Source organism: Emydura macquarii, unplaced genomic scaffold (genome assembly GCF_026122565.2).
Source record: "Emydura macquarii macquarii isolate MOO-44397 ecotype Brisbane River unplaced genomic scaffold, CSIRO-AGI_Emac_v2 contig_3122, whole genome shotgun sequence".
In the NCBI taxonomy this organism is placed as follows: domain Eukaryota; kingdom Metazoa; phylum Chordata; order Testudines; family Chelidae; genus Emydura; species Emydura macquarii.
Window position 1 is genome coordinate 5,861,995 of NW_027133259.1, and position 22,874 is coordinate 5,884,868.

Consider the following 22,874-nt stretch of genomic DNA (forward strand, 5'->3'; position numbering starts at 1 on the left):
ATTCAGTGGCCCCTGCGATATGAATTAAGGTTTAGATTGGGTGTTTCTTAACTACTTACAGGTAGCAGTCCCAGTCCAGTTCCGAGTGGTCAGGAATCCACATCACACAAGACAGCCACCACACGGTGATAGCACCGCTGCTGTCAGCCTCTTCTGAGACCAGGATCCAGGTTTTCAGAATAGGTCAGCTCCCCTGAAACGACTGAGCTTAAGTCAGTTCTTCAAGAGTGCTTGGCAACTGAACCAAATCCATTGCGCTCAGTTGGAGCTGCAGGGTGCTGAGCACATTTAAACACCGGGGCATTTCAGCTTGGAACCTAACTGGTAATGAGCTCTTGTGAAAATCTTGCTATAAGGCTCTCACGGTCTGTTGTGACCAAACATCCTTTTCAGTCTTAGAGGAGATCGATCCAGCTCAGGGATAAATCATATGAGGGAGGAGGACATGTTAATCCTGCTGTTGTACATGCTGCCCTTGTTCCTTTGACAAACAGAAGCTGTCAGTCTCCCGGGCTGCCAGTCTGGCACCTTCTTTAGGACTAAAGTCACTTTCTTCTCTTTTATTTTAACAAAGCTGTGGTAAAAATAAGCTAGATCTTAATTATGATAATTTAAATAGACCTAAGAGAGTGTAAAAGATAATGTGGCAAAAGCTCTGCTTGCTAAGAGTACATTGAAGTGGTTGTCTTGACTTGTTTGACTAAAAGGTGGAGTAATATTTACTCCTCAGTTTTATTAGTAACATCATATGTTGACATGCCTGATAAACGTGTCTGAGTCACAGAGAAGGAAGTAACTTTTGTTTTTGCAAAATTATCAGCATTCATAATCCTTCACTAGGTGGAGGAAGATGGACCAAAAGACTTTAGGTCTTTTCCAACCTATGATTTCTATGATTCTATATCAGACTGAAATTCTGGCCCCAGGAAGTCAATAGGAATTTTGGCATTGACCTTGATAGCGGAAGGGGAGCAGGATTCTGCCCCATGTATTCAAAGGAAACAGAGAATAGCAAAAAGTACTCTTGTAATATGGTAATATTGAGCCTGATTCTGCTGTTGCTTATGCTAATGCAAATAAGGAGTAACAGCAGTGAAGTCAATGGAATTACACAGGTATAAAACTAATGTTTAAGGAGAATCAAGCTACATTATGGAACTGCATTAAAAAAGGGACATCCAGCAGAGCAGTATCTGAATATTATCCTTACATTTCAGTCTTCCCCCATCAATACTTTTTTTAAAAAAGTATCTATTGGTTTCTTAACTCATTTTCTACTGTCTTTCAGTTTTGCAAACACTGAAATCATTTAGTGAGGGAGCCCAGGCTGTGGTTAGGCTGAAATTAACGTGATGTTTTTCCCACACGTCAATGACTAGTTCAGAGGCTTTGCAGCCACATAGAGTGAAGATGCAGTCACCATTACCGAGTGGGCATGTATTTTATTTCATTACATAGGTCAGGGGTGTTCCATCAAGCCTCCACCCTGGGTAAAAGTTTGTGTGGAGCTGCATTGCTGCAGTGGCTATTACCCAAGCATAGCAAACTGCGGAAGGCTCAGCATGCATTCCCCCGTGCAACTAGTCATGATAGCAACTCTGTCTAACCCAGGATGAGAATGGATAAGCTCCAGTCCTGGACTGGCTGGGTTAAAAACCGATATGCTATAACACCGGCATAGACCACAGCAAATGTGCCTCTTCCCTAGAGCATGTAAATAATACCCCTCCTCCTTTCCCCCATCCTCACTTCCCAGGGCAGGAAGATGCATTAAATTCTGGTCCACGGAGGTAATGGTGAGGTGAACTGGGCCTTGTCCAGTTCTCCTCATTCACAGGGATGGACAGGTCAGTCTGCTAAGGAACCTGTGGAGCGTAGAGGGGAATAGCAGAGGGGATTTTGCAGACCCACCTCCAGAATTAGTTCCTATGATCTTTGACTAGTTATCTCATGGAGAGGCAATTTACAGGCTATATTTCTATTTGCAAATAGTGATGCATGAAAAGCCCATTCAGAAGCCATAGCGATACATTGCTAGTTCCTTATGATACCAGGATATATTACTGCAGGTCTGAACAGGAACCAGAAGCACACACAACCTGTTAGTCAAATACAGATAAGTGGATCTGTGTGTATACATTTCCCATGCCTTGTTTGGAATAGCCAAGCCACATAGAACAAACAGTGCTAAGGTCTTTTTTATACCTCATGTTCCTGGGTGAAGATGACAACACAAAACACATGGTGTATTGTAAAACAGAAAAACAACAGTGTAACAAACTGAGGGTATAGCTACATTAGGGTTGCCAATTTTGGTTGGACGTATTCCTGGAGGTTTCATCACATGACATGATCTTTAATTCCTGGAGTCTCTTGGGCAATCCTGACATTGCTTGAATGAAGGCAGCATTGCCAGCTCTTACAGTTTTATCACAAGTCTTGCAATATAGGAAGGTTTCTGTAATGAAGAGATTACATGAGAATCTCAGCTTTCATTTTAAAAAGAAAGAAATAGGTGGGGATTTAGCCCTCATGGTTTCAGAGAAAAAACTTGAAAATGTGACCCGCATGAACTGTAAAGACTCGGAAACCAGAAGGCAAATAAAATGAAATCCACATTTATTATTTTTTTAAAATCCCATGATTTTGGAGCCAGACTCATGATTTTTCAATGCTTAGATTTGACAATATGGTGCAATTCTTGGGCCTGTGTTATGTGCAAGGTTAGGCTAAATTATCATCATGATCCTTTCTGGCCTTAAACACTATGGATTTCAGCTCTGGGTGTTCAGCACTTCTGAAAACTAGCCCCTAAATGTCTCATGATTCAGCAGATTGAGATAAACCTCAATTGGTTAATTTAGCTGATGATATTTATATCAGTTGATGCTATGATCAATTTATGTGTAGCTCAGTGCTTGCTGCCCTGTTGGAGTGGAAAGTCAGGTCTGTGCTGGGCTATTTCAAGTCAGGAGGGGAGACAAACTGAATTTGTAAGCAGTCAATTAGTTTTCTTAATCAGATGGATGCTTGGATGAACCCATTTCTATTATTTAGAAGTGACCTTGGATTAATTACATTATTCATCCAATAATATGCAGCAAACTACACTTTTAATCTCAGCTGTTATCAGTGTCTGCAGAGTATCAGCGCACACTATAAGAATTCAGATGAACAGCACCAGATGTGAAGGCATCTTGAAATATCAAGGGATTTAATGCAGCCTCTCATTTAATTTTCTGCTGGATTTGAGAAGCCACGTGACTTTCGCTTGCTACATAACAAGTGTGCATGATGATTATGGAAGGTGGGGCTCTATCATTTTGTTTGTTGGTGCAGACACATTTTGAAAGTAAGGTGGAGTGTTCTTAAACAATCAGGTCTCTATGCCAAAAGGTAAATATTGTTATCAAACAATGGATGGCATCTTTTTATTGCACCAGTATTTGATCTGTTCCCATATTTCTATTGCTTCAGATAGTAGTGACTAGTAGTCTTTTATTAAAGTATTCTCCATTTAGAGGGCGTCTAAAGAATTTTTTAAAAACTGCAGGAATTGAAGTTTGTTGCTGTGGTGCTTAGCTTGGGCTATTTCTGCCTTTGTGGCTCTTTGAGAAATCACTGGACTTCATAGTAAAGAACGGTTTGGTTAGATCTATATCCCGTGGGCCATTGGGGTCTCCTTTAGACCAATTTTACACAGGTGAAGCTCCAGTTACTTTTGTGGAATTGCATCTGATCTACATCAACATTACCGACATCAGAATTTGAACCCAGTGGACTTAATTATGATCTCTCTTACACTGCCATAAAGGAAGTCTCACTCCATTAAAGCCAACGGGGTTTCAGCAGGGTAAAATTGGTGTGAGAGGCGAATCATACCTGATATTCTATTACATTTTTCTTGGCTATTGCAGTTCCCGTCACTCTCACCTCTCCAAATCCTAGGTCTTTGGACTTGAGCATGGGTAAAATTCTGCTGCCTTCCTTCTCACAGAAGGAAACAGCACCACATCACTCCTCCAACAACTCCACCAGTTCATTTCAGGATCCAGTTAAAAAAAAATCCTCCTTCAAAAAACCCTCCATGGATGTCTACAATATACCCTATGGGCCTTGTTTTTCTCTAGTCCCCTTCCCTTTTCCTCTGCTCATTTATCAATGGCTTCCTCTTTGTCCCTTTGTGTAATCTTGTTTCTCGGTATTATTATTTGTATTACCATACTGCCAAAAACAGTACCATAGTGCCGACGTTACTGCAGTGCTCAGTCATGGACCAGGACCTCATTGTGGTCTTTTTCCATCCTGTCACTTGGGGACTGTCTCAGGAAACAGTTTAGTTTAGAGGCATGCCCTGAATGCCATATAACTCAGGCTCATTCTGTCTCTCTCTTGGTAGGGAGGATCATAGCCTGGAGCCTTGTGTGAAGACAACATTGATTTTGGCTGCTGAAAGTTTGAACCAGGGGTCTGTCAGCTCCAATGTCCTGGAGCGATTGAAGCTGCCCCAGCATGTAACAGAGAGAAGTTGTTTTCAAGATTGTGCCAGCCTAAGCCATTAAGGGCCATAGAAACGAGATTTTCAAAGGTATTGAAGTGCCTACATTTTAAAAAATCCTCCGGAATAGGTTGGGCACTTAAATCCTATGCCAGATTGAAATCTATGTGAGTTAGGCACTGAACCTGCTTAAGCACTTTTGAAAATCCCATTAGACACCTATCTGCAACTTTAGGTGCCTGAATACCTTTCTAAACCTGGCCCTTAGTGATCAGGACAAGTACTCAGTCAGAACCAGAACTGGAACTAAATGGAAAGCCAGTGCAGGCTAACAAGCATATGTGTTACATGCTCTCTTGGCCGGTTTCACGCAGGAGGCAGGCACTATGGAATGGACAAGCTGCAGTTTTTCTTGGATTTCACCGTCAGTCTCAAGTAGAGTCCACTGCTATACTTCACTGTAATAGAAGGGGACTGTTGCTCCTCTCATTCACCCTAGTTTTACATTACAGGCATTGCAATGACTTCAATAGAGTTATTCCTACAGTGTGAGATCAGAACTATTCTCTTTAAAAGACCAAAATATGGAAAAAATGCACACACAGGAAATTAAACATGGAGCTTGCCTTAGTTAGGCATAAAGTTTTTTTTTTTGAAAAACCTTGTCTTTTGCAAATCGTCTTCTCTTTGCATTGATGCTCTGTGCGGCATAATTTAAATAGGCTTAGATAGAAAAACAAAAACAGAACCCAATATTGTTTATATCAGACCACTCAGAATGAATTAAGATAAAAAACATAGATCTCCAAGCTTTTGATTAAGAATATTTTCTTATGGATAGCATTATATATACTTTTCCAAACACTGTTGGAAATAGGTTTTTGGTACTATCCAAAATATCAACTCAAAATATGCCAAGAAAATGGACTCTATAATTGATCTTACACTTACTGTCAATAATAAAAAACACGCAGTAAGGGGGAGCCTAAATATACATTTCAAAATTCCATATATACATTTTCTTGTACATTTCTCAGTCCATTTATTTCGTTTAAAAAAATTGGTTCATCTACTTCCATCCGTCTTCATTACTTTGCATAAGAATATGTTCTATTCCAAAAGCTTAAGGGACTGCACACACACTGAGATTTGGCCATAGATAATAAGCAGAAAGAATGCCAAGTGAGTACTTGTAGTGATTAAATTATTCTTTTCCTTTTTTTGTTATTTGCCCATACTTTGTGTTTTCTTGTTGTTCACATTAATTAGTTGTCTACATTGCTCATTAAACTGGCTGATTTTGTGTTGAGATTCCTTTCAGTCGTAGATCTTTTTCTCTTCCTCCTTCACCATCCCATTTGCCGTGTGCTCTAGTGCAGTCTATTAATGGAATAGATCATGGTAGGCATTTTCAAAAAGCCTTTTTCTTTCCTAGGCTTCAGTGGCTAATTAAAGAGGTGGTTGCTAAGAGATGATGGAAAGCATCATTGAGAGGCTCTGATGTGCTCTCTTTCTTACCTTTAACATACAGGTTTTGGACCAGAGTTTGAGAGTAAATGGGATGGCAACGTCCCAAAATACTTCTGTGACCAGACCTGTGACAATGGACAGAATAAAAAGGGACTGTGCCAGTCCTGAGCCACTGGGAGATACAGAGTGGAGCAGGACAGGAGAACAGGACCCAGGGCAACAACTAGCGATGTTGGGGAAAGCACATGAGCTCTTTCAGATCTGTGATGTGGAGGGCAAAGGCTTCATCGCTCGGCGTGACATGCAGGTAAAGCAAAATTGGCTGGTGACATGATGCAATGCAATAGTTTTACCAGATACAAACCAACAAACGCAATGGGAGCTCAGAGCAAATGTGAGATGTGTAAAACTCAAAGCAATTGATTCGCTTCTCACTTTAACTGGTGTAACTCCACTGACTTCATTGGAATTACTCCTGATTTACAGCAGAATCAAGAATGTGTTTAGTCCTTCTATTTTCTCTTAGATTTTGTTACCAAATGCCATTCAAAGCCATTCACTCTGCTTTCCCCAGTCAATAAAATGGTACAAGCTCTCAGTCAGACCATATTTACATATACACTTAGACAAACACGGAGTACTCTCTGTCATTTTGATATGTTCACATTGTTGTCTATTAAATCAATGTTTTGTTGAAATAATTTAAGAAGTTAAGGGGCCTAATCCAGATCCCACTGAAGTCAATGGCAAAAATGCCATTGACTCCACGGAGAACAGGATCAGGCCCACGCTGTAGAAATGTTAAGATGAATATTCTATCCTGTGAAAACAAAAACCCACCCTGCAGCTATTTGTGTTTTACATGCAGAATACTGCTTGGGTGTATTAATTCATTTTTACTTCAGTGCTAATGGATTAAATAGCATTTAGGAGCAGTAGCAGTAGCAAAGGCGTGACCGTGGAAATGTTTTAACTACAATGTTCAGAGGATTTAATACCGTCACAGACAAAGCTATTTTAGTGTAATAGTAAAAAGTGCCCAACACATTGAGAATTACCCATTCTGAAAAACCACACAAATCAATGCCAGTTTCCTCATCTTATTGCCAGTTGCAGTTTTCTGTTGTGTGTGTTGATGGATTTTTTTTTTCAAATTACTTGTTTTACTTACTGCAAAGTTGGGAGGGAAAAAGAAGTTAGAGCAAACATTTACTGTTGCTTGTAGTGCTGACTTACCCCCCTGTACAGCTCCACTGAATTAATTGAAATCACAGTAGTGAGTGTGTTATTCCTGGTAGTGAATGTCTGAACGATTGGACCCTTAGCAGCTTCCTGGATCACAGTTCTGTTCTATTTATGCATATGGATTAAAATTGCAAAAAGAAAATAGGATTTAATTTTTAATACAAGAAAACGCTCACATGTTATTGAATTTTAATGTCTGTTACTATAAGGAGGGTAAAAGAGATTTATTCCCATTCAGGTTTGAGTTCTACACTTACAGAGAAAATGTAACTATATTTGCTGCGAGTTCTGAGAAGGGTGAGAGAGAACTTGTTTGAGTTTCAGAGAGAAAAATGCAATTTTTATCTTTGATTTCACAACATGAAACAGCTCTTTCAGGAGCTGTTTAGCATGCATAATGAGCTTTATATATGAGGAAATCTCCAATTAATTTAAAAATAGAAATAAAGGGCACTGAGACTCAATAACACGAAACTCCTTGAAATAACCTTGCTTTATGCTTGTTTTGTTTCCAGCTACGATGATTAAAGGTTAAGTTAAATAATCATCAATTTGGAAAATATTGGGCCTGATTCTCTTCTCACTAAACCCTGGTGTAAATCAAGAGTAACTTCACTGAAATCAATGCAGTTTCACTGGTGTAAAATTGGGGTGAGGTCTTTGACTTTATATTCTACCTGAGGTCAAAAATTTGAGAATTAAAAAAATACAGAGCTCAGCAAATTGTAAAGTTACGGTTTCCCCATCAATGTTATCTTAGATATTTGGAGCTTGCCTGTAGAACAAGTGCTCCAGTTTGGCCAGTTAGGAGGGAAGGGAGCACATGGATCTAGGGAAAAGGGGCCTCCAGGGAGAAAGCCCAGGGAGCTGGTGCTCAGTTAAGATTGTAGAAGAATCCTTTATTTGGCCCTGAAACAGGAAGGACTGAGAGAGGCAAAGGGAAAATCCCTTCAGAGCTGTAGCCCAAGGTGGGCTGAGGAACCGTATTTGTGGGCTGGGGTTTTTGAATCTATGCTTGAGAAATAAGACTACCTGGAAAGAGACTCTGGATATGGCCGTGAGTCCTTTGTGGGCTGAGGACAAGCCAGTACCTTACATTGCTCTGCTGAAGTCAATGGGAGTCTTCTCAATATCCGATCCAATATACAGACCAGGTCTAGCCCTGTTTATCCTTTAAAGCTAGGTTGCCATCAAGTCCATTCAGACCAGGGGAGACTTGCTCTTGCTAGTTCTTCAATTACAACCTCTTTTTTGCCTCCCATAATCTATTCATCCCTGAACACAGCTTTATGTCTGTGATATGAGACTCATGCAGTAACACATGCTAAAGATTAATTCATATCCCATTATGTCACTTTTATTTTTAAATTACTTTAATATTGTTCTGATCCATTTATGTTTTATTGATTCCATATCAAATTTGCTCAGTTTCCAAATGAAACAGGAGACACCATGAACGAGAAAATATAATATAAAATACTTTTACATTTTATTATAAAAATTAAATTACCCTAGAAAATAATGTACCAATAATATAAATTAAAAATAATATACAATACATTACAATAAAAATAAATTTTAAAATAAAAAATTAGAAGAAAATTAAATTTAAAATTAAAATAGCAACTTAAAAATGAACAAAATTGTCAACACTGAAATGTTTTATTTAGAAAAATTTGAAATGTTTCATTTTAAGCTTTTCATAATGGATTTTGGGAGGGGGAGGAAAGCAAGAGGAATTTCCATTTTGCAGGAAATATAGAGTTCTGTTGTTCTAAGCTACTGGTGTTCTTTTTTGCTCTTCAAATTCTTCTCGTCTACTAACCCCTTTTATAATAAATAGTGTAATGGAGGCATGGTTTGCCATTTCAGAGACTTCATGGTGAGTTACCTCTTAGTCTGGAGGAGCTGGAGAAAGTTTTTGATACTCTGGATGCCGATGGCAACGGTTCACTTACGCCAGAGGAGTTCACTACAGGATTAAGTGAGTTTTGGAATCCAAAATCTGTATATATCTCCATCCATGTTCAGTACTTCATAGACAGGTAAGGCGGCACGGTTCCCTAAGAAACGTGCAGTCTAGTTCTGATGCATTCAGCGAACCCTTCACTAAAGGCCACCCTGTCTTGACAGACTGGCTCGAAGCATCGACAGACATATCTGAGTCCAGTTCTAATCCACTTTTATTAGAAGACCTCCTCCATTACACAATTCAATTTTCTCAGTCTCTTGAGGAGTTGCTTCAAAGAGGTTTCACAGCATCAGAAAGGAATTCTATGGGATGCTTGTAAGTTGGTCTGGTCAAAAATTTTCCACCTCAACTGTTTTTCAAGAGAAAATTGGGTTTTCAGTTAAACAACATTTTTCACAAGAAGTGTCTGCTTTCCGTGGAAAATTTTGATTTTTTCACTGAAAAAATGAGTGGCCAAAACCCTAAATATTTTGATTTGGAAAGGCTGCCACAATGCTTCAAGGGAGTTGTAGTCTGGGTGTCTCATGTTCCCATTCTCCTCTATGACCTGGGCTCCCTGACTGGACTACATCTCAAATGATGCACTATGGCCAAAAACACTGTCTCACCTTCCAAGAAGGGTTGATGATATTCACCATAGTGTATCCTGAGCAATCTAGTATGACCAGGGAACCTGGTCTGTAGAGGATAATGGAAACATGAGGAACCTGTACTACAAAATCCCATGATGTACAACAGCAACATTTCTGAATCAAAATATTTTGGTTTTTTGTATTTCCAAAGAAAAATCAAAATTTTCAGCTGAAAAAAATCCCTGTTTTTCAACCAACTTTACGTTTAAGAGATCGGCGCTGACATTCTTTGGGGAAGAAGTGTGTTTACAGGCCAGGCCAGAGGCTATCACAGGTTCTCACTGAAATCAGTGGGGAAAACGCCAGTGAAGGCAAGAGGGAGGATGATTGATTTGTGTGGAAGAGGATGGCATTCCAAGCATTCAGGACTGGCATGGAAAAAAAGAAGAAGCTAAGAGTGGGAGACATGTACAGAAATGGGCTGTTAGGAGCGAGGTGGGAGACAAGTGTAGGGAGTAAGAGAGTCAGTCGGAGTAAGAGAAAGCAGAGGTGTGTAATATGGAAGGGTAGAGTTCTGAAGGGCCTTGAAGATGAAGAGGAGAAGCTTTAACTTGATGTCGAATGGAAGAGGAAGCTTCTGAAAGAGATTTGAAGAGTGAGGTGATGGGAGTAGAGCAGCCAGAAAGGAGAAAGATCTCTGGGGCAACGGTTTGGATAGACTGGAGGGAAAGAAGCCATCCAGTTCTGTGGTAGCAATGCTGGAGATACGTATTTTGCAGACAGTTTCAGGGTCAAATTTTCTTCTCTGATGTACATGGTTCCCATTTACTCCAATGTGCCTGAATCAAGGCCAGAATTTGGCCTGTTGTTTGTAAACGCACACACTGGGCCGGATTCTTAGCTGGCGTAAATCAGCATCAATTTGCAATTTAACAATCTGATCCACTCTGAATATTTCGATAATCGTTTGGCCATCACCATGTTCCAACTATGCTGTGTTTCCACACCAGCAACAGGCATGAGATTCTAGAACTGTATGTAACACAAGTCCTGAGTAGGGAGAAGGAATTCCCTTAAGTGCACAGATTTTTGGAATTAAAATATATAAAGTTGAATGGGGAAAAAGCAGCTCAAGGAAGATCTAATTTTGATGTACAAGTACATTAGCACTCAGATGGGGATCCATTGTGGGGCAAGATCTGGTCACATGCTGAAAAGGCAAACTATTAAAATAACAGATATTATTATTAATCATAATCATTTTATTATTTGTTATGCCAGATCCTTCTGTTTTTATTCAGTCTTTACTCAGACAAATTCACATTGAAGTCAAAGGGAACTGAGGATGCTCAATGCCTCTGAAGCTCAGGCCACGTTTATTTAGTGCCTGATTATGAATTTGGGTGCCTAGATCTAAAAATTTGACCTGTGTGACTTATCCAGGTTTAAATGGTGAGTTAAGGTCAAACCCAGGAATAAAATCCAGGAGTCCTGACTCCCAATCTCCTGCTCTAGTTGTTAGGCCACATTCCTTTTTCACAATGAGAAAACTAGAGTTTTCCTTCCTACCCAAACTCTGTTTATTGTAAAGTTCAATCTTGGGGTGCGTCTACAAGTGGAGCTGGGAATGTGATTGCCAGCTCACGTAGACGTTTTTGTGCTAGTTCCAGTTCTTAATTTGTAATGAAAGCGGTGCCGGGCCTCACGCAATTTTATTTTCATAACTGACACAGCAAGCCCAGAGGTTCCAGGGCTATGAACGGCCAAGCCTAGGGGTGCCGGGGCTCAGTCCTGGAAAGCCCTGGCACAAATTAAGCAGTGGCTCATTGAGCTAGCATGCTAAAAATAGTAATGCAGCAGTGGCAAGTGGTGGAGTGGGCTAGCCTAGCAGAGAAGAAACCTGCCTGAACCCGGTGGGTACGTATTTGGTGCCGCTCGCCCATGCTGCTCCTTGCCACTACCCTGGCTACACTACTATTTTTAGTGCACTAGTTCAATGGGAGCTAGCACGAGTATGTCTTTGCAAGCTGGGAATCACACCCCAGCTCGGAGTGTAGACACAGCCTGGGAGACACTGCTAATAAATGTCACTGTTTCTTTTAATGATTTCTAATGACTCTCTAAACAGATATTTAAAGTTATGTACATCTTTTACATTTTAGGTCAGTTTTTGTTTGGGCAGATGGTCTCTCTGAATGAAATGGAGGCTGAAAATGAAAATGTCTTTCAGTCTAAGTGGGAGGAGAGTTGTACTAAAGTGGAGGAGGACGAAGACGAGGACCGGCAGTTCTCAGATCTGATGGACCGGCTTGGAACAAACAAGATCTTAGAAGAGTAAGTCAGACCTGCAATAGTATCAATGAATGCACATTGCACGACCGTTTACGATTTATCTCTGTGTCTTAGGGAACCCTTGGCCTGATTCTCCTCTCTTGTGCGTGTTTCACCATTGACTTCAGTGGAGATGCTTTTGACTCATTTCAGTGAGAGATCAGAATTAGGGCCCCTTGTGATGTACCAATCTCATATTCATTTCCTTGGCAGGTGAGCGTGATGAAATCGAAAAACCCATGAGAGCCACACAATTGTGTCCCATGAGGATAACACAGTTAAACACACCGGGTCATATGCATTTGTGCCATGTGAAGGCAACACAACTGAAGCACTTAATTTGCAAATAAAGAATATTTACAGAGCATTCGTCTGGCAAAGACTGTGCTTAAACTGACTTTGTACCAGTTAAGAACGACAACAAAAATCACTAGTTCTCTTTCATAACTGTGTCGTTATTGTTAATGATTATTATTAATAATCATTAATAATTTACATTGCAGTAGCACTTCCAGGCCCCGGTTATGGAGCAGGACCTCATTGTCCTGGGTGCTGTTCAAACATAGAACAAAAAGACGGTGACTTACAATCTAAGTATGTGTGACGTTTGTCAATCACATCAAATTAATGCTCTAAAATCTGAACTTGACAGAATGGCGAATGATTTTTTTTTTTCTTTTTACATCTAACGTCATTTTATTTCTGATCTCTTCAAACTATTTTGAATTATCGTGTTTGTTTTTCCTCCACTGAAGACTAACAGGCGTTATCCAGTAAACATTAGATACATACGGTACAGTAAGGCTATTTCAGGGGCATGGATCAGCGTTTACCTCCCACTCTCCCTCAGTACCCGGCCTAACCCGGAGAAGCTAATGATCCAACCAGCAAACTAAATTTGGGGATGAGTCCTGGTCTTGTGCCACGTGAGGCATGTTGTGCATAAGCCAAGAAGATTTCAGGAACATGTTGATTGTTAAAAACATTCATTTTACATTTCAAATATCCATCAAATCTTACATGTTCCTGCCGGGGCATTTCAAACACAACATATGAGTCTAATGATTCTCTGAAAGCCCCCACTGATGTGAAGAAATTGTGTTGGCAGCAAGGAAACTGACCTTAGCTTTGACCTGTTTATTGACCGAAAGACAAGTTTCCTATCTGAGGTTACACAAATAGACTGTGCCTTACTTTCATTTTTAAGAGTTAGAATAATTGGGAAGTGTTTTGTGTTTCATACTGCACTGCTCTATGCTGTATATAACTGAGAGAAGATCATCTACAAGATACCTTTATAAGCTAATGGCATGGCATGCAGAAAATTGACCGAAACAATACCCTGGACATGCAAGAGTCTCCCTAGTTGTGATCAGTGAGCAGCATGGCCTGTGGGCCAAAGTCCCCTGACATCAGTAACGGGAGTCTTTCTGTTGATTTCACTGGGCTTTGGCTCAGGCCTTAGATACTTGATTCTGAGGTAAAGTTCAGAATATTAATTTACACAGTGGATGTCTCTGCTCCACTAGAGCCTCAATCCTGCAGGTCCTTTCATGGCATGCAGACGTGGTAAACAAGTTTATATTCTTGCTCAAGTGGGAATGGAGCCTATGCAAGGGCCCAAGTACAGTGGGGCACTAAGTGTAATTAATTACATTACAACAAAGAGCAACAAAAGCATTCTGCATGCTCACTGTCTGATTTGCTTGAGCATAGGAGAAAAAAGAGACGGGGTGTGGGCGGAGAACAAGCAAGTCTCAGAAAATGTGGGCTTAAGTGATCCTCTTCATACTAGAGAGGTTCTTAGCTAGCCTCTCTAAATCCTACTCCCTGTAATAGGCAGGAGTAACTTGGCAGTTATGCAGCAGGGCTTTTGTTACTGCAGAATCAGGTTCCCTTGCTTTTCCTGTGGGTCTCTCCACTTTTTACCTTGAATTTATACAAGCAATAATCTGCACCTGCACTGTCCAGGATGGAGCCTTTAATGTGCATGCAAAATAAAGCAGGTCAGAAAAACATAGTAAGAAATTCACAAGAATTTTGGCAAATCTGAAAGTGTCCCATGTCCTGTTGTGTTTTGCAATGGTCCAATTTTTCATTTTTGGCAAAATTGTTTTTAAATAAACTATTTTTTGGTTTTGAAATTGGAGATTTCTGAAAATGACATGCTTCAACTTTGAAACAGCCCCACTCTGGAACGAAGCTGATTAAACAATTTTGGTGAAGCAATAGATCAAGGGTAAAATTTTCAAGTGCCCAAGTGACTTAGGAGCCCAAAGTGGGCACTGAGAAGCTGGCACATGATGGCGTATATTACATTAGTAGATGTGCAGGTGAATGAGCTCCTGATGGTGTGGCTGATGTGGTTAGTACCTGTGATGATGTCACTAGAGTCGATGTGCGGGCAGAGCTGGCAAGGGGGTTTGTTGCAGGGATAGGTTCCTGGGTTAGTGTTCTTGTCCATACTGCGTGTGTGACATTTTGTTTATTTACTTCTGTGGTGCTCAGACACTAGTAGTGATGGGGGAGAGGGGCAGATGACACAATCCCTCCCCAAGCTTCCTGGTGTACTGGGGAATGCACAGGTGGTGAAGTCCACTCCTCTTAGTACCCCACTCTGCTCTGTGGGTCTATGCAGAGAAGAGTGACTTATGGCCCTCACCTTCTCCATTTCTTGCCTCCTTTAGGATGAGATGTGCCCCAAGGGTGCATGGAGCGCCCTCATTCACAGGGATGGAAACTGTAATGAGCCCTTTTGCCAAGACAACTCATGAAAAGAAGCTCTTTGCATATTCTTCCAACCAGTCCCTCCCTGTTTTCCTGCGAAAGGGCCAGTCGCACTCTGGACCTGTATAAATAGCCCTTGCAGATAACAAGTCTTATGTTCTGACCATTGATCTGCCGAAACTTTCTTTGTGTTCCTAGGCTGCTGCAAACATTTACTCCAGCCTGAAAAATCCTATCTCCTAACAAATGCTTTGTTCTCTTTTCTTTTCATCCATCAGCAAAAACATTATAAAACAACTTTGGTCGCAGCTGAGAAAAGATGAACCTCATTTACTTTCTAATTTTGAAGAGCTCCTGGCCAGAGTTTTTTCCCAGCTCCAAGAAGCCGATAATGAAAAGAATGAATTGGAGTGTGCCCTGAAAAAGTTTGTACATCTGTTTGTTGTGTTCTCTCTGTAGCATGTCAGATGTATTATGTGCTACTTGCCGTCAAAATCCAACAGGGTTTCTGTCAACCAATCAGCTTGCTAGAAAATTGAAGATTATCTACTGATAAGAGAGATTTTAAAGCAAACATTAGCCAGTCATCACGAGATTGGTCAAATGATTTGTAACACAGAACTAATTGGCTAAATTTAGCTCTTCCTTTCCTGTTCACTGATTGTCTTATCTGAAATTCTTTCACAAATGTCTATTATTTCATTCTGTTTAAGAAGCTATAGCTACAATTATGGTGTCCATTTACAGACCGTCTGTATAAAAAATATTCTTACAAAAACATAACGGATCAGATTCACTGGTGCACTCTGGTTGCTTTACAGCACTCTGTGCAAAGCAGCTGTGAATCCAGTTTCACTTGCCGATTAAACTGGATTTACAGCTGCTTTGTGATGATGGAACAGCACAAAGCAGTCAAAAAGTACCAGTGAATCTGGCCCAGCATGATGAAAATACACAGACCAGCTGGTATACTCCATTAGAATTCTGGAAGAGTAAAGTCATCGTACACAATACAAGGGGAGCACATAGTGATGCTTATCAGTAAAGTTCCAACTCTGTTTTCATTATAAAATGTAATTTTCAGATGCTGATAGCTTTGGCAAGCTTCTACTTTTCAGGCTGAAATTTAACACATTTATTCCCAGCCGAGGAGTGTGTTTTCCTGGAACGTCTGAGCACAAAAGGTATCATTTTTTTGAGATCAAAGACAGTGAAATAAGACACACCTTTTTTTAAGGATGACTTTTTTTTTTTTTTTTTTAAGTGCAGCTCTAGCCCCTTAGGGAGATGTGATGTGTGGCATGGTGTTCCCCTCACCGCGAGGATGGCATCTCCTCCTGGTCATTCTGGGGAATAGCCAGTCAGGTCAATGCCCCTTCCCACAGTTGCACGCCATCTCGCCTCCTTTCTCTCTTAGGGTCTGCGGCCCCTCTCTCGCTGCATGTGTCTCTTCGTGACTTAGCCCTCTGGCCAGGTCACTCAACGCACTTTCCCTTCCGGGCTTTCCCTTCTTTCAAAGTCTCTCTCCAGGCTCAGGCCATCTTCCCCTTCACTGCCCCATGGTGCCACTCCCTCAGTGCCTAGCAGAGGAACCTGGGCCCACCCTCGACACCAAGTTCTGACTCAGGAACCCTTTATCCCACAATCAAGGTCTGTTCCCTCCTGGACCTTACTGCCTTTCCCTGAGCCCTTTCCTAACATCTGGCTCTCCCTTCTCTCTGGGGTTTGTCAGCCTCCTTACTCCCCTTCCCAGGAAGTAACTATGGGCTACCTGTCCCTGTAGCCTTCAAATGCACCTCCTTTTTTCCAGGGAGTGGCTGCAGACTTTCCCAACTGCCCTCTTCTGCTCCCCATTTCCTGCCTTTATACCCAGCCCAACTCTTCCTCCTCAGCTGGGCTCCCTCACTCAGTCAAGGGATTACCTGGCCACCTGACTCCCCTCAGCTGAGACGTCCTGGGTTAATAAGCCCCCTTCCCAGACTGCATTCATCCTTTCGAGGCACGGGGTGGGGGTAAACACCCCATCACATGGTGTGAACCTGAAATTTGCACGCAGGTATTCCCCATGTCCAGGAGTGTCTTTCTGTATTCTGGTGAAAATCAGTTGCCATTTGGTCAAGAGATAATGGCTTGAAGAGCATACTGCAAGCGTGCACGCTGGTGTCAATGAACTGCTATGTTAACATTCCACTGACACTACGCGCACAGGGGGTGCAAACTGAATGGAAATTTCCATTGAGTAGGCCAGCTTTTAACAGTGTTTTGCAATGGTGAATACATAAGTAAGTTGAGTGAAATATCATCTTTTTTATATGAAGGTGTATCTGGATCAAGGGCACAACAAGATACGCACACATGGGGTCCAGGGACATCCCCTGCCGTTGGCCACTGACTGGTGCTGAAAATTTGGCCCAGGTGCCCCTTTGTCACAATAGAGGGGAGGCCAGCCCAAATTTGAATGGCGCTGCAACTTCGTGCACCAGGTCGCAACGCCACATACTTAAATTTGGCCTGGCCATCCCCACTTCAGGACGGAGGGGAAGCTGTGTCAAATTTGAGTGGGGTTACCACCCCATGTGCTGCATCACAATGCCACACGCTGAGATCTGGCCCAGTCACATGCCCTCATCAGGACAGAGGGGCAACTGGGCCAAATTTGAGTGGCAATGTGACCACGTGCACCTGCCTGGACCCCCATCTTTCCATCCTTCCAGCGGCCATGGCACCAGGGACTCTAGGAGAAGCAGAGCAGTGGTACCAGCAATTCCTAGTCCACAGGAGGGCAAGACTGGATCCAGCTTTTGTGCTTCCATATTGCAGTATTTTGTGTATTGCAATAGCACTTAGATTGGGCAGTTGCACCTCAACGGAGACTGGAGATTCACTCCTTTCCTGGAGTTAAGTATCTAAGTGAGGTCAGCAGTTGTTCAAGAAAACCTCTTCTTCCTCCTCCTCAGTTTATCCTTCCTCCCCCTCTTATAACCTTTAACCCTGTGGTTAGGGTTCAGTGTGGGAGACCCAGGTTCAGTTCCCCCATCTGCCTGATGTGAAGCTGGAATCTCCAACCTGGGATCTCTCACTTTCCAAGAAGGTGCCCTCCCCACTAAGTTCTAGAGTCACTCTTTCTCTGGCCCAACGGATATATAATTATTTATACACAGTGGCACCACTTCAACTGGAGACATTGAGACAGAGTACCCTATAACCCATATCTGGGCTGGTGGTGTTAGGATGTAGGCACACCCCTCTACTTAGGACGGTGCACATGCCCAGATGCTGAAATTTAAGCATCTGGGGGGACTTTAAGTTTGGAAACGTAGGCAACTACAGGATTAGGTGGCAGATGAGTGGGGGTTTTGTGAATGCCAATGGTTCCTAGATGTTGGACATAGTCATCTTGTGAATACCATCCTGTGGTGAGGCGGTGTGGCTTCCCTCCGAGCCAGAGGAGGAGGAGCCACCCTTCCTACCCAAGTGGGTGGAGCTGGACCAACCTCCCTTCTCCCACCAGCAGTGAGTAGGTGGGACAGGAAGTATAAGAGGCAGGGCCTCCAGCTCAGTGGTATCCGAGACAGTGAGGGAAACAGATGCATCTGGCTTGCTCCAGGCTGCTGCCAAGCCCAGAGATGCCTTGCCCGCCAGGGAACCTGTGCCTGCAGGGGAACCACCAGGGCTGCCACTGGTCACCTACCCTAGGGTAACCGAGGACGCACTGTGGACCCAGGTACACCTCAAGGGGAGAGTAGGAAGTAGCCCAGGAGTGGCCAACTGCAATTTGTCTGTGTTGGGGTCTGAGCCCCGGTCAGCACGTTACGGTTGCTCCCCCACTGTTAGGGCCCTGGGATGGGACAGGTGGAGTTGGGTGGGCCCATGTCCCCCTACCTCCTGCCAACCCACCCCTGGGGTGGCAGCTCCCCCATGAGAGACCTGGGCCCTCTACCTTACCCCGAAACCTCTGTTCGTTCTGTCCCTGCTTCAGGGCCCTGAGCTATAGGCTGCTCATTGGCCCGACCCAGCTTGAGGACCTGGGCTATAGGCTACTACTTGGCTTTGTACCCGCTGAAGGGCGCAGAGCCCCTAGACTGTGTACCCCATCTGACAGCCAGGCCTATAGACTGCTCAGTCACTCTGCTCTGCCTGAGGACTAGAATTCCCCTAAACTGCCGATTGGCTAATTCCCCCCTGTCAATAGACCGTAACGTAGTGTGGCCTCCCTCCAACCCAGAGGGGGAGGGACGCCCGACTACACACCCCAAGAGGTGAAGCAATTTTTCCAAGGTTACAAAAAGAAAGTCCGTAGCGGAGTCTGACTTCAAAGAAGGTGGAGGACATTTGGTACCTTGTAGGATCAGCCCATAAAATACCCAGCACACTAATTTTCATTTGAAGTAAGAGCTGTTCTCACCAAGTGTTTTCATGAACAATGGTGGACAAAATTCAAACACTACAGCTAAAATAATAGGCAGAAATGAAATTATCCCATGTATGCACTAACCCCCTCCCAGAAGATAATAACCTGAGCATGTCACCTTCGCTGTCCTAATTAGAGTTATGGTCTAGCTTGGTCAATGTGTTGTAACAAAAAATAAATTATCCATAGGATTATTGTAAAGACAAATTTGCACTACATTATAGTGTTGGAATTATATAGCAGTTAAAGTTGGTCAACGTATTCAGGATGAATGGGGGAGTTGTTTTTTATGATTAATTTTGGCATTTTTCACTAAATAAATCACTTGGTTATAATTTCTTTAGATTATTCTACCACCTCTGCAGATGGCTAATAAATATCTAGCAAATAATTTATCTGATGAATTTTTCCCACTACTTGCAGAATAAATTATTCACAATTATGTTATGCTTTAAATAACGATGATAAATTATCTTCTTATTATTATTCGACCAGCTTTAAGAATGGAGACTAAACCAATAATGAAAACATTGGGCGTGTTTAGCCTGCAGATGTCATTCCCCTTGTAGTATGCTAATGCAGACAACAAACAAACATATTAAAATGTCTCTCAAATGTCATTTTCAGATTAGAGCCGTGTTCTGTCTTTGCAAACACAAGATAGAGAATATTCAGTGCCAAAAACAACAGTGTATGAATTCAACCTTAAAGTTGTTCCTTTTAACCCCCAAAAGCAACAAAATTCAGTTATGGTTCTGGTGGCAGCATTGACTAGTGTGTTCTTTATATGCAGTGTAATAGGGTCTTTCATTATATAACCAGCCTAACCTTGATCAGTGTGACATATTATTGGGCAAAAACTGTTTTTACAGATGCAACCTTGGCATTCATGTGCTATCTTGTTCAATGATTGTTAGTCTTATATAGTTCCATGGAATTCCACCCACTCAAGTAAACTCTGAATTTGCTCTATGGATTATTGTTTTCTTAGAACAGTGTGCCTTGGGTATTTTGGGCCAGAATGTAAGGCTGGCTGTACATCTATAAAGGATGAAAAATGCAAGTTAGAAATGATAGGCATTGTGAACATTTGGAGGGAAAAAATGACCTGATTCTGATGTTGCTTGTATCAGTTAACTCAGTTGACTTGACTGGAGTTATTCCTGATTTGATGTGGTGTATATCAGAGGAGAAGCAGGTCTTTAATATATTGTAATTAAAAAGTTTAATGATTTTTTTCTGTATCCCCTATTTTTCTTCTGTTCCTCATGTGAAGACTTTTGAGGCTTTTGTGTATTTCACTGGGACAGTTACACTCTGCAAATTGCCTGAGTAACAACCCTTACCCAGGTCCAACACCTCTTGCCAGACCATGTGGGGATAATGTGCAGTGATGTCACAAAACCTCTACTAAAAATGCCCTGGACATGCTGAGAAGTGACTTTTCAATTGCTGATCATTTTAAAAAATATATTTTTATTCCCTTTTCACCTAGCCCAAAGCTAACGAAGTCTGTCTAATTGTCCATGCAAGCTCAGTCCATCCAGGTGCCAACCTGCAGCTGTTTCAGTTGCAATCCGAAAAAAGTGGGCTTGATAATTCAATCCCTTGTTCCTTGTGTAGTCGTGTGCAAAGTACACTTTATTTCTGCTCCCTGCCTGGATGATTAAAAATTTAAATAAATGCGGAACACGTGTCAAAATAGAGAGAGACCGCTAAAGACACATTACGCTATGAACTTTCAGACAAGTCGTTCTTTGGGCTGAAACTTTTGGGATGCCTTCATGGTTTCAGAAATAAATCGTCCGTCATGATGTAATGCAATCTCCTAAATAACAGTGGAGTGAAGCTGCGTCTTGAAAATACTCACAGATCACTTTTATTTCTATTGGACCAGCTCTAATTTAGAAACTTTGGCTTCCAGCGTTTTCATTGTTGTTCTTAGCATCACATCTCGGCTCTCTCTTCCTTAGGTTTTAGGTTCTGCTGTCATTAAGAATGCCTGATAAACAGCCATCATATAGTGCGCTGGCAATTTAAAAACATCAAATAAACAGCCTTATTAGCTATAGTACTGTTACTGCTCTCCCCCCGGGAAGCTATTTGGTTTTTTTTCTGTGACCCTGCTATATATAAATACTACTTTTCTGCTCTTGGGATCATTCCCTCGAGTCTTGTGCTAAAACAGAAATGTGATGCTAAACTGGTAAATTGTGAGCCTTTCACTTGAAATAATGCTACAAAGACCCTCTCGCTGTGCTTTTCTCTCTTATTAGGAGAATAGCTGCTTACGATGAAGAAATTCAACATCTCTATGAGGAAATGGAGCAGCAAATCAAAAATGAGAAAGAGCAGTTTCTCTTGAAGGTGACTGAGTCTCTTTATTATAGATATGGAAGGCCTAATTCTGCTGTCACACCAGTTTTTACACCAGTGTAACTCCATTGATTTCAGCCAGTGCGAGAGCAAAAGAAAGCCCCCAAAACGACAGTCTATGGAGAAATATAAGATAAAACATAATTTCACTTATTACCTCAGAGAATCATAGAATATTAGGATTGGAAGGGACCTTAAGAGGTCATCTAGCCCAATCCCCTGCTCAAAGCAGGACCCACCTCAACTAAATCATCCCAGCCAGGGCTTTGTCAAGCCAGGCCTTAAAAACCTCTAAGGATGGAGATTCCACCACCTCCTTAGGTAACCCATTCCAGTGCTTCACCATCCTCCTGGTGAAAAAGTTTTTCCTAATATCTAACCTAGACGTCCCCCATTGCAACTTGAGACCATTGCTCCTTGTTCTGTCATCTGCCACCACTGAGAACAGCCTGGCTCCATCCTCCCTGGAACCCCCCTTCAGGTAGTTGAAGGCTGCTATCAAATCCCCCCTCGCTCTTCTCTTCTGCAGGCTAAACAAGCCTAATTCCCTCAGCTTTTCCTCATAAATTATGTGCTCCAGCCCCCAATGGTTTCATTTTTACAGAGCTAGCTGTGCCTCGGTCCCCTACTTGCCCTGAGTGAAACTCGTCAGGGGACAGGCCTCGTGACTACCTATCCTGGGGTGGAATTCCACAATTCTCCCCTTCTTACACATGGCCCTACATTGCCCTGTGTATCTCCTGTGCTCACCCAGCAAGTCCAACTGAGTTTAGTATCTGCAAACCTTCCCTTGGGAATTTGTGGCCCAAGGAGAATAGAGTGACCAGACAGCCTTTTTAAACAAAGGATTTACCCCGATAGGAACAAAGCATAAGAGAAAAAGGATGTTAAAGCACCAGGAAGTCTACACACACCTCTATCTTACCTAGGGGCTTACCATCCCTGATGAGAACCAAGGCAGGCACAGTGGGGTGCTGCTGTCACAGCCTGGTTCCTCTCCAAAGGGCTTCTCAGTAACTATTAAACAACACCCCACTTCCACCCCTGCAGAGAGAGAATCTCTTTTTAAACCGCTATAGTCCTTCTGATGTTCTGGTTTCCAGGCTTTTCCTATCCAGCATTGTCTCCTAACCCCCTAGTATTTAGAGGAGTGACTCATTTTGAGCCATTGTTTAACTTCCTGCTTGTTTTTTGCATACAGAGACCTATTGGATTAAACCAATATATTCATACCATAATCATCCCAATAATCTGGTGAACACAGTATTCAGA

General features: G+C 42.1%; 1 protein-coding gene across 1 annotated transcript in view; it reads left to right on the forward strand.

Moving 5' to 3' along the window:
• Positions 1-2,532: 2,532 nt before the first annotated feature.
• Positions 2,533-22,874, forward strand: part of CRACR2A (calcium release activated channel regulator 2A) — a 58,305-nt gene continuing 37,963 nt past the window's right edge. Inside the window, exons 1-7 of the mRNA XM_067531060.1 lie at positions 2,533-2,597; positions 4,400-4,514; positions 6,030-6,275; positions 9,086-9,197; positions 11,920-12,091; positions 15,094-15,240; positions 21,503-21,593. Of these exons, the coding sequence (XP_067387161.1) occupies positions 2,533-2,597; positions 4,400-4,514; positions 6,030-6,275; positions 9,086-9,197; positions 11,920-12,091; positions 15,094-15,240; positions 21,503-21,593 (948 nt within the window). The remainder of the gene's footprint in view (positions 2,598-4,399; positions 4,515-6,029; positions 6,276-9,085; positions 9,198-11,919; positions 12,092-15,093; positions 15,241-21,502; positions 21,594-22,874) is intronic.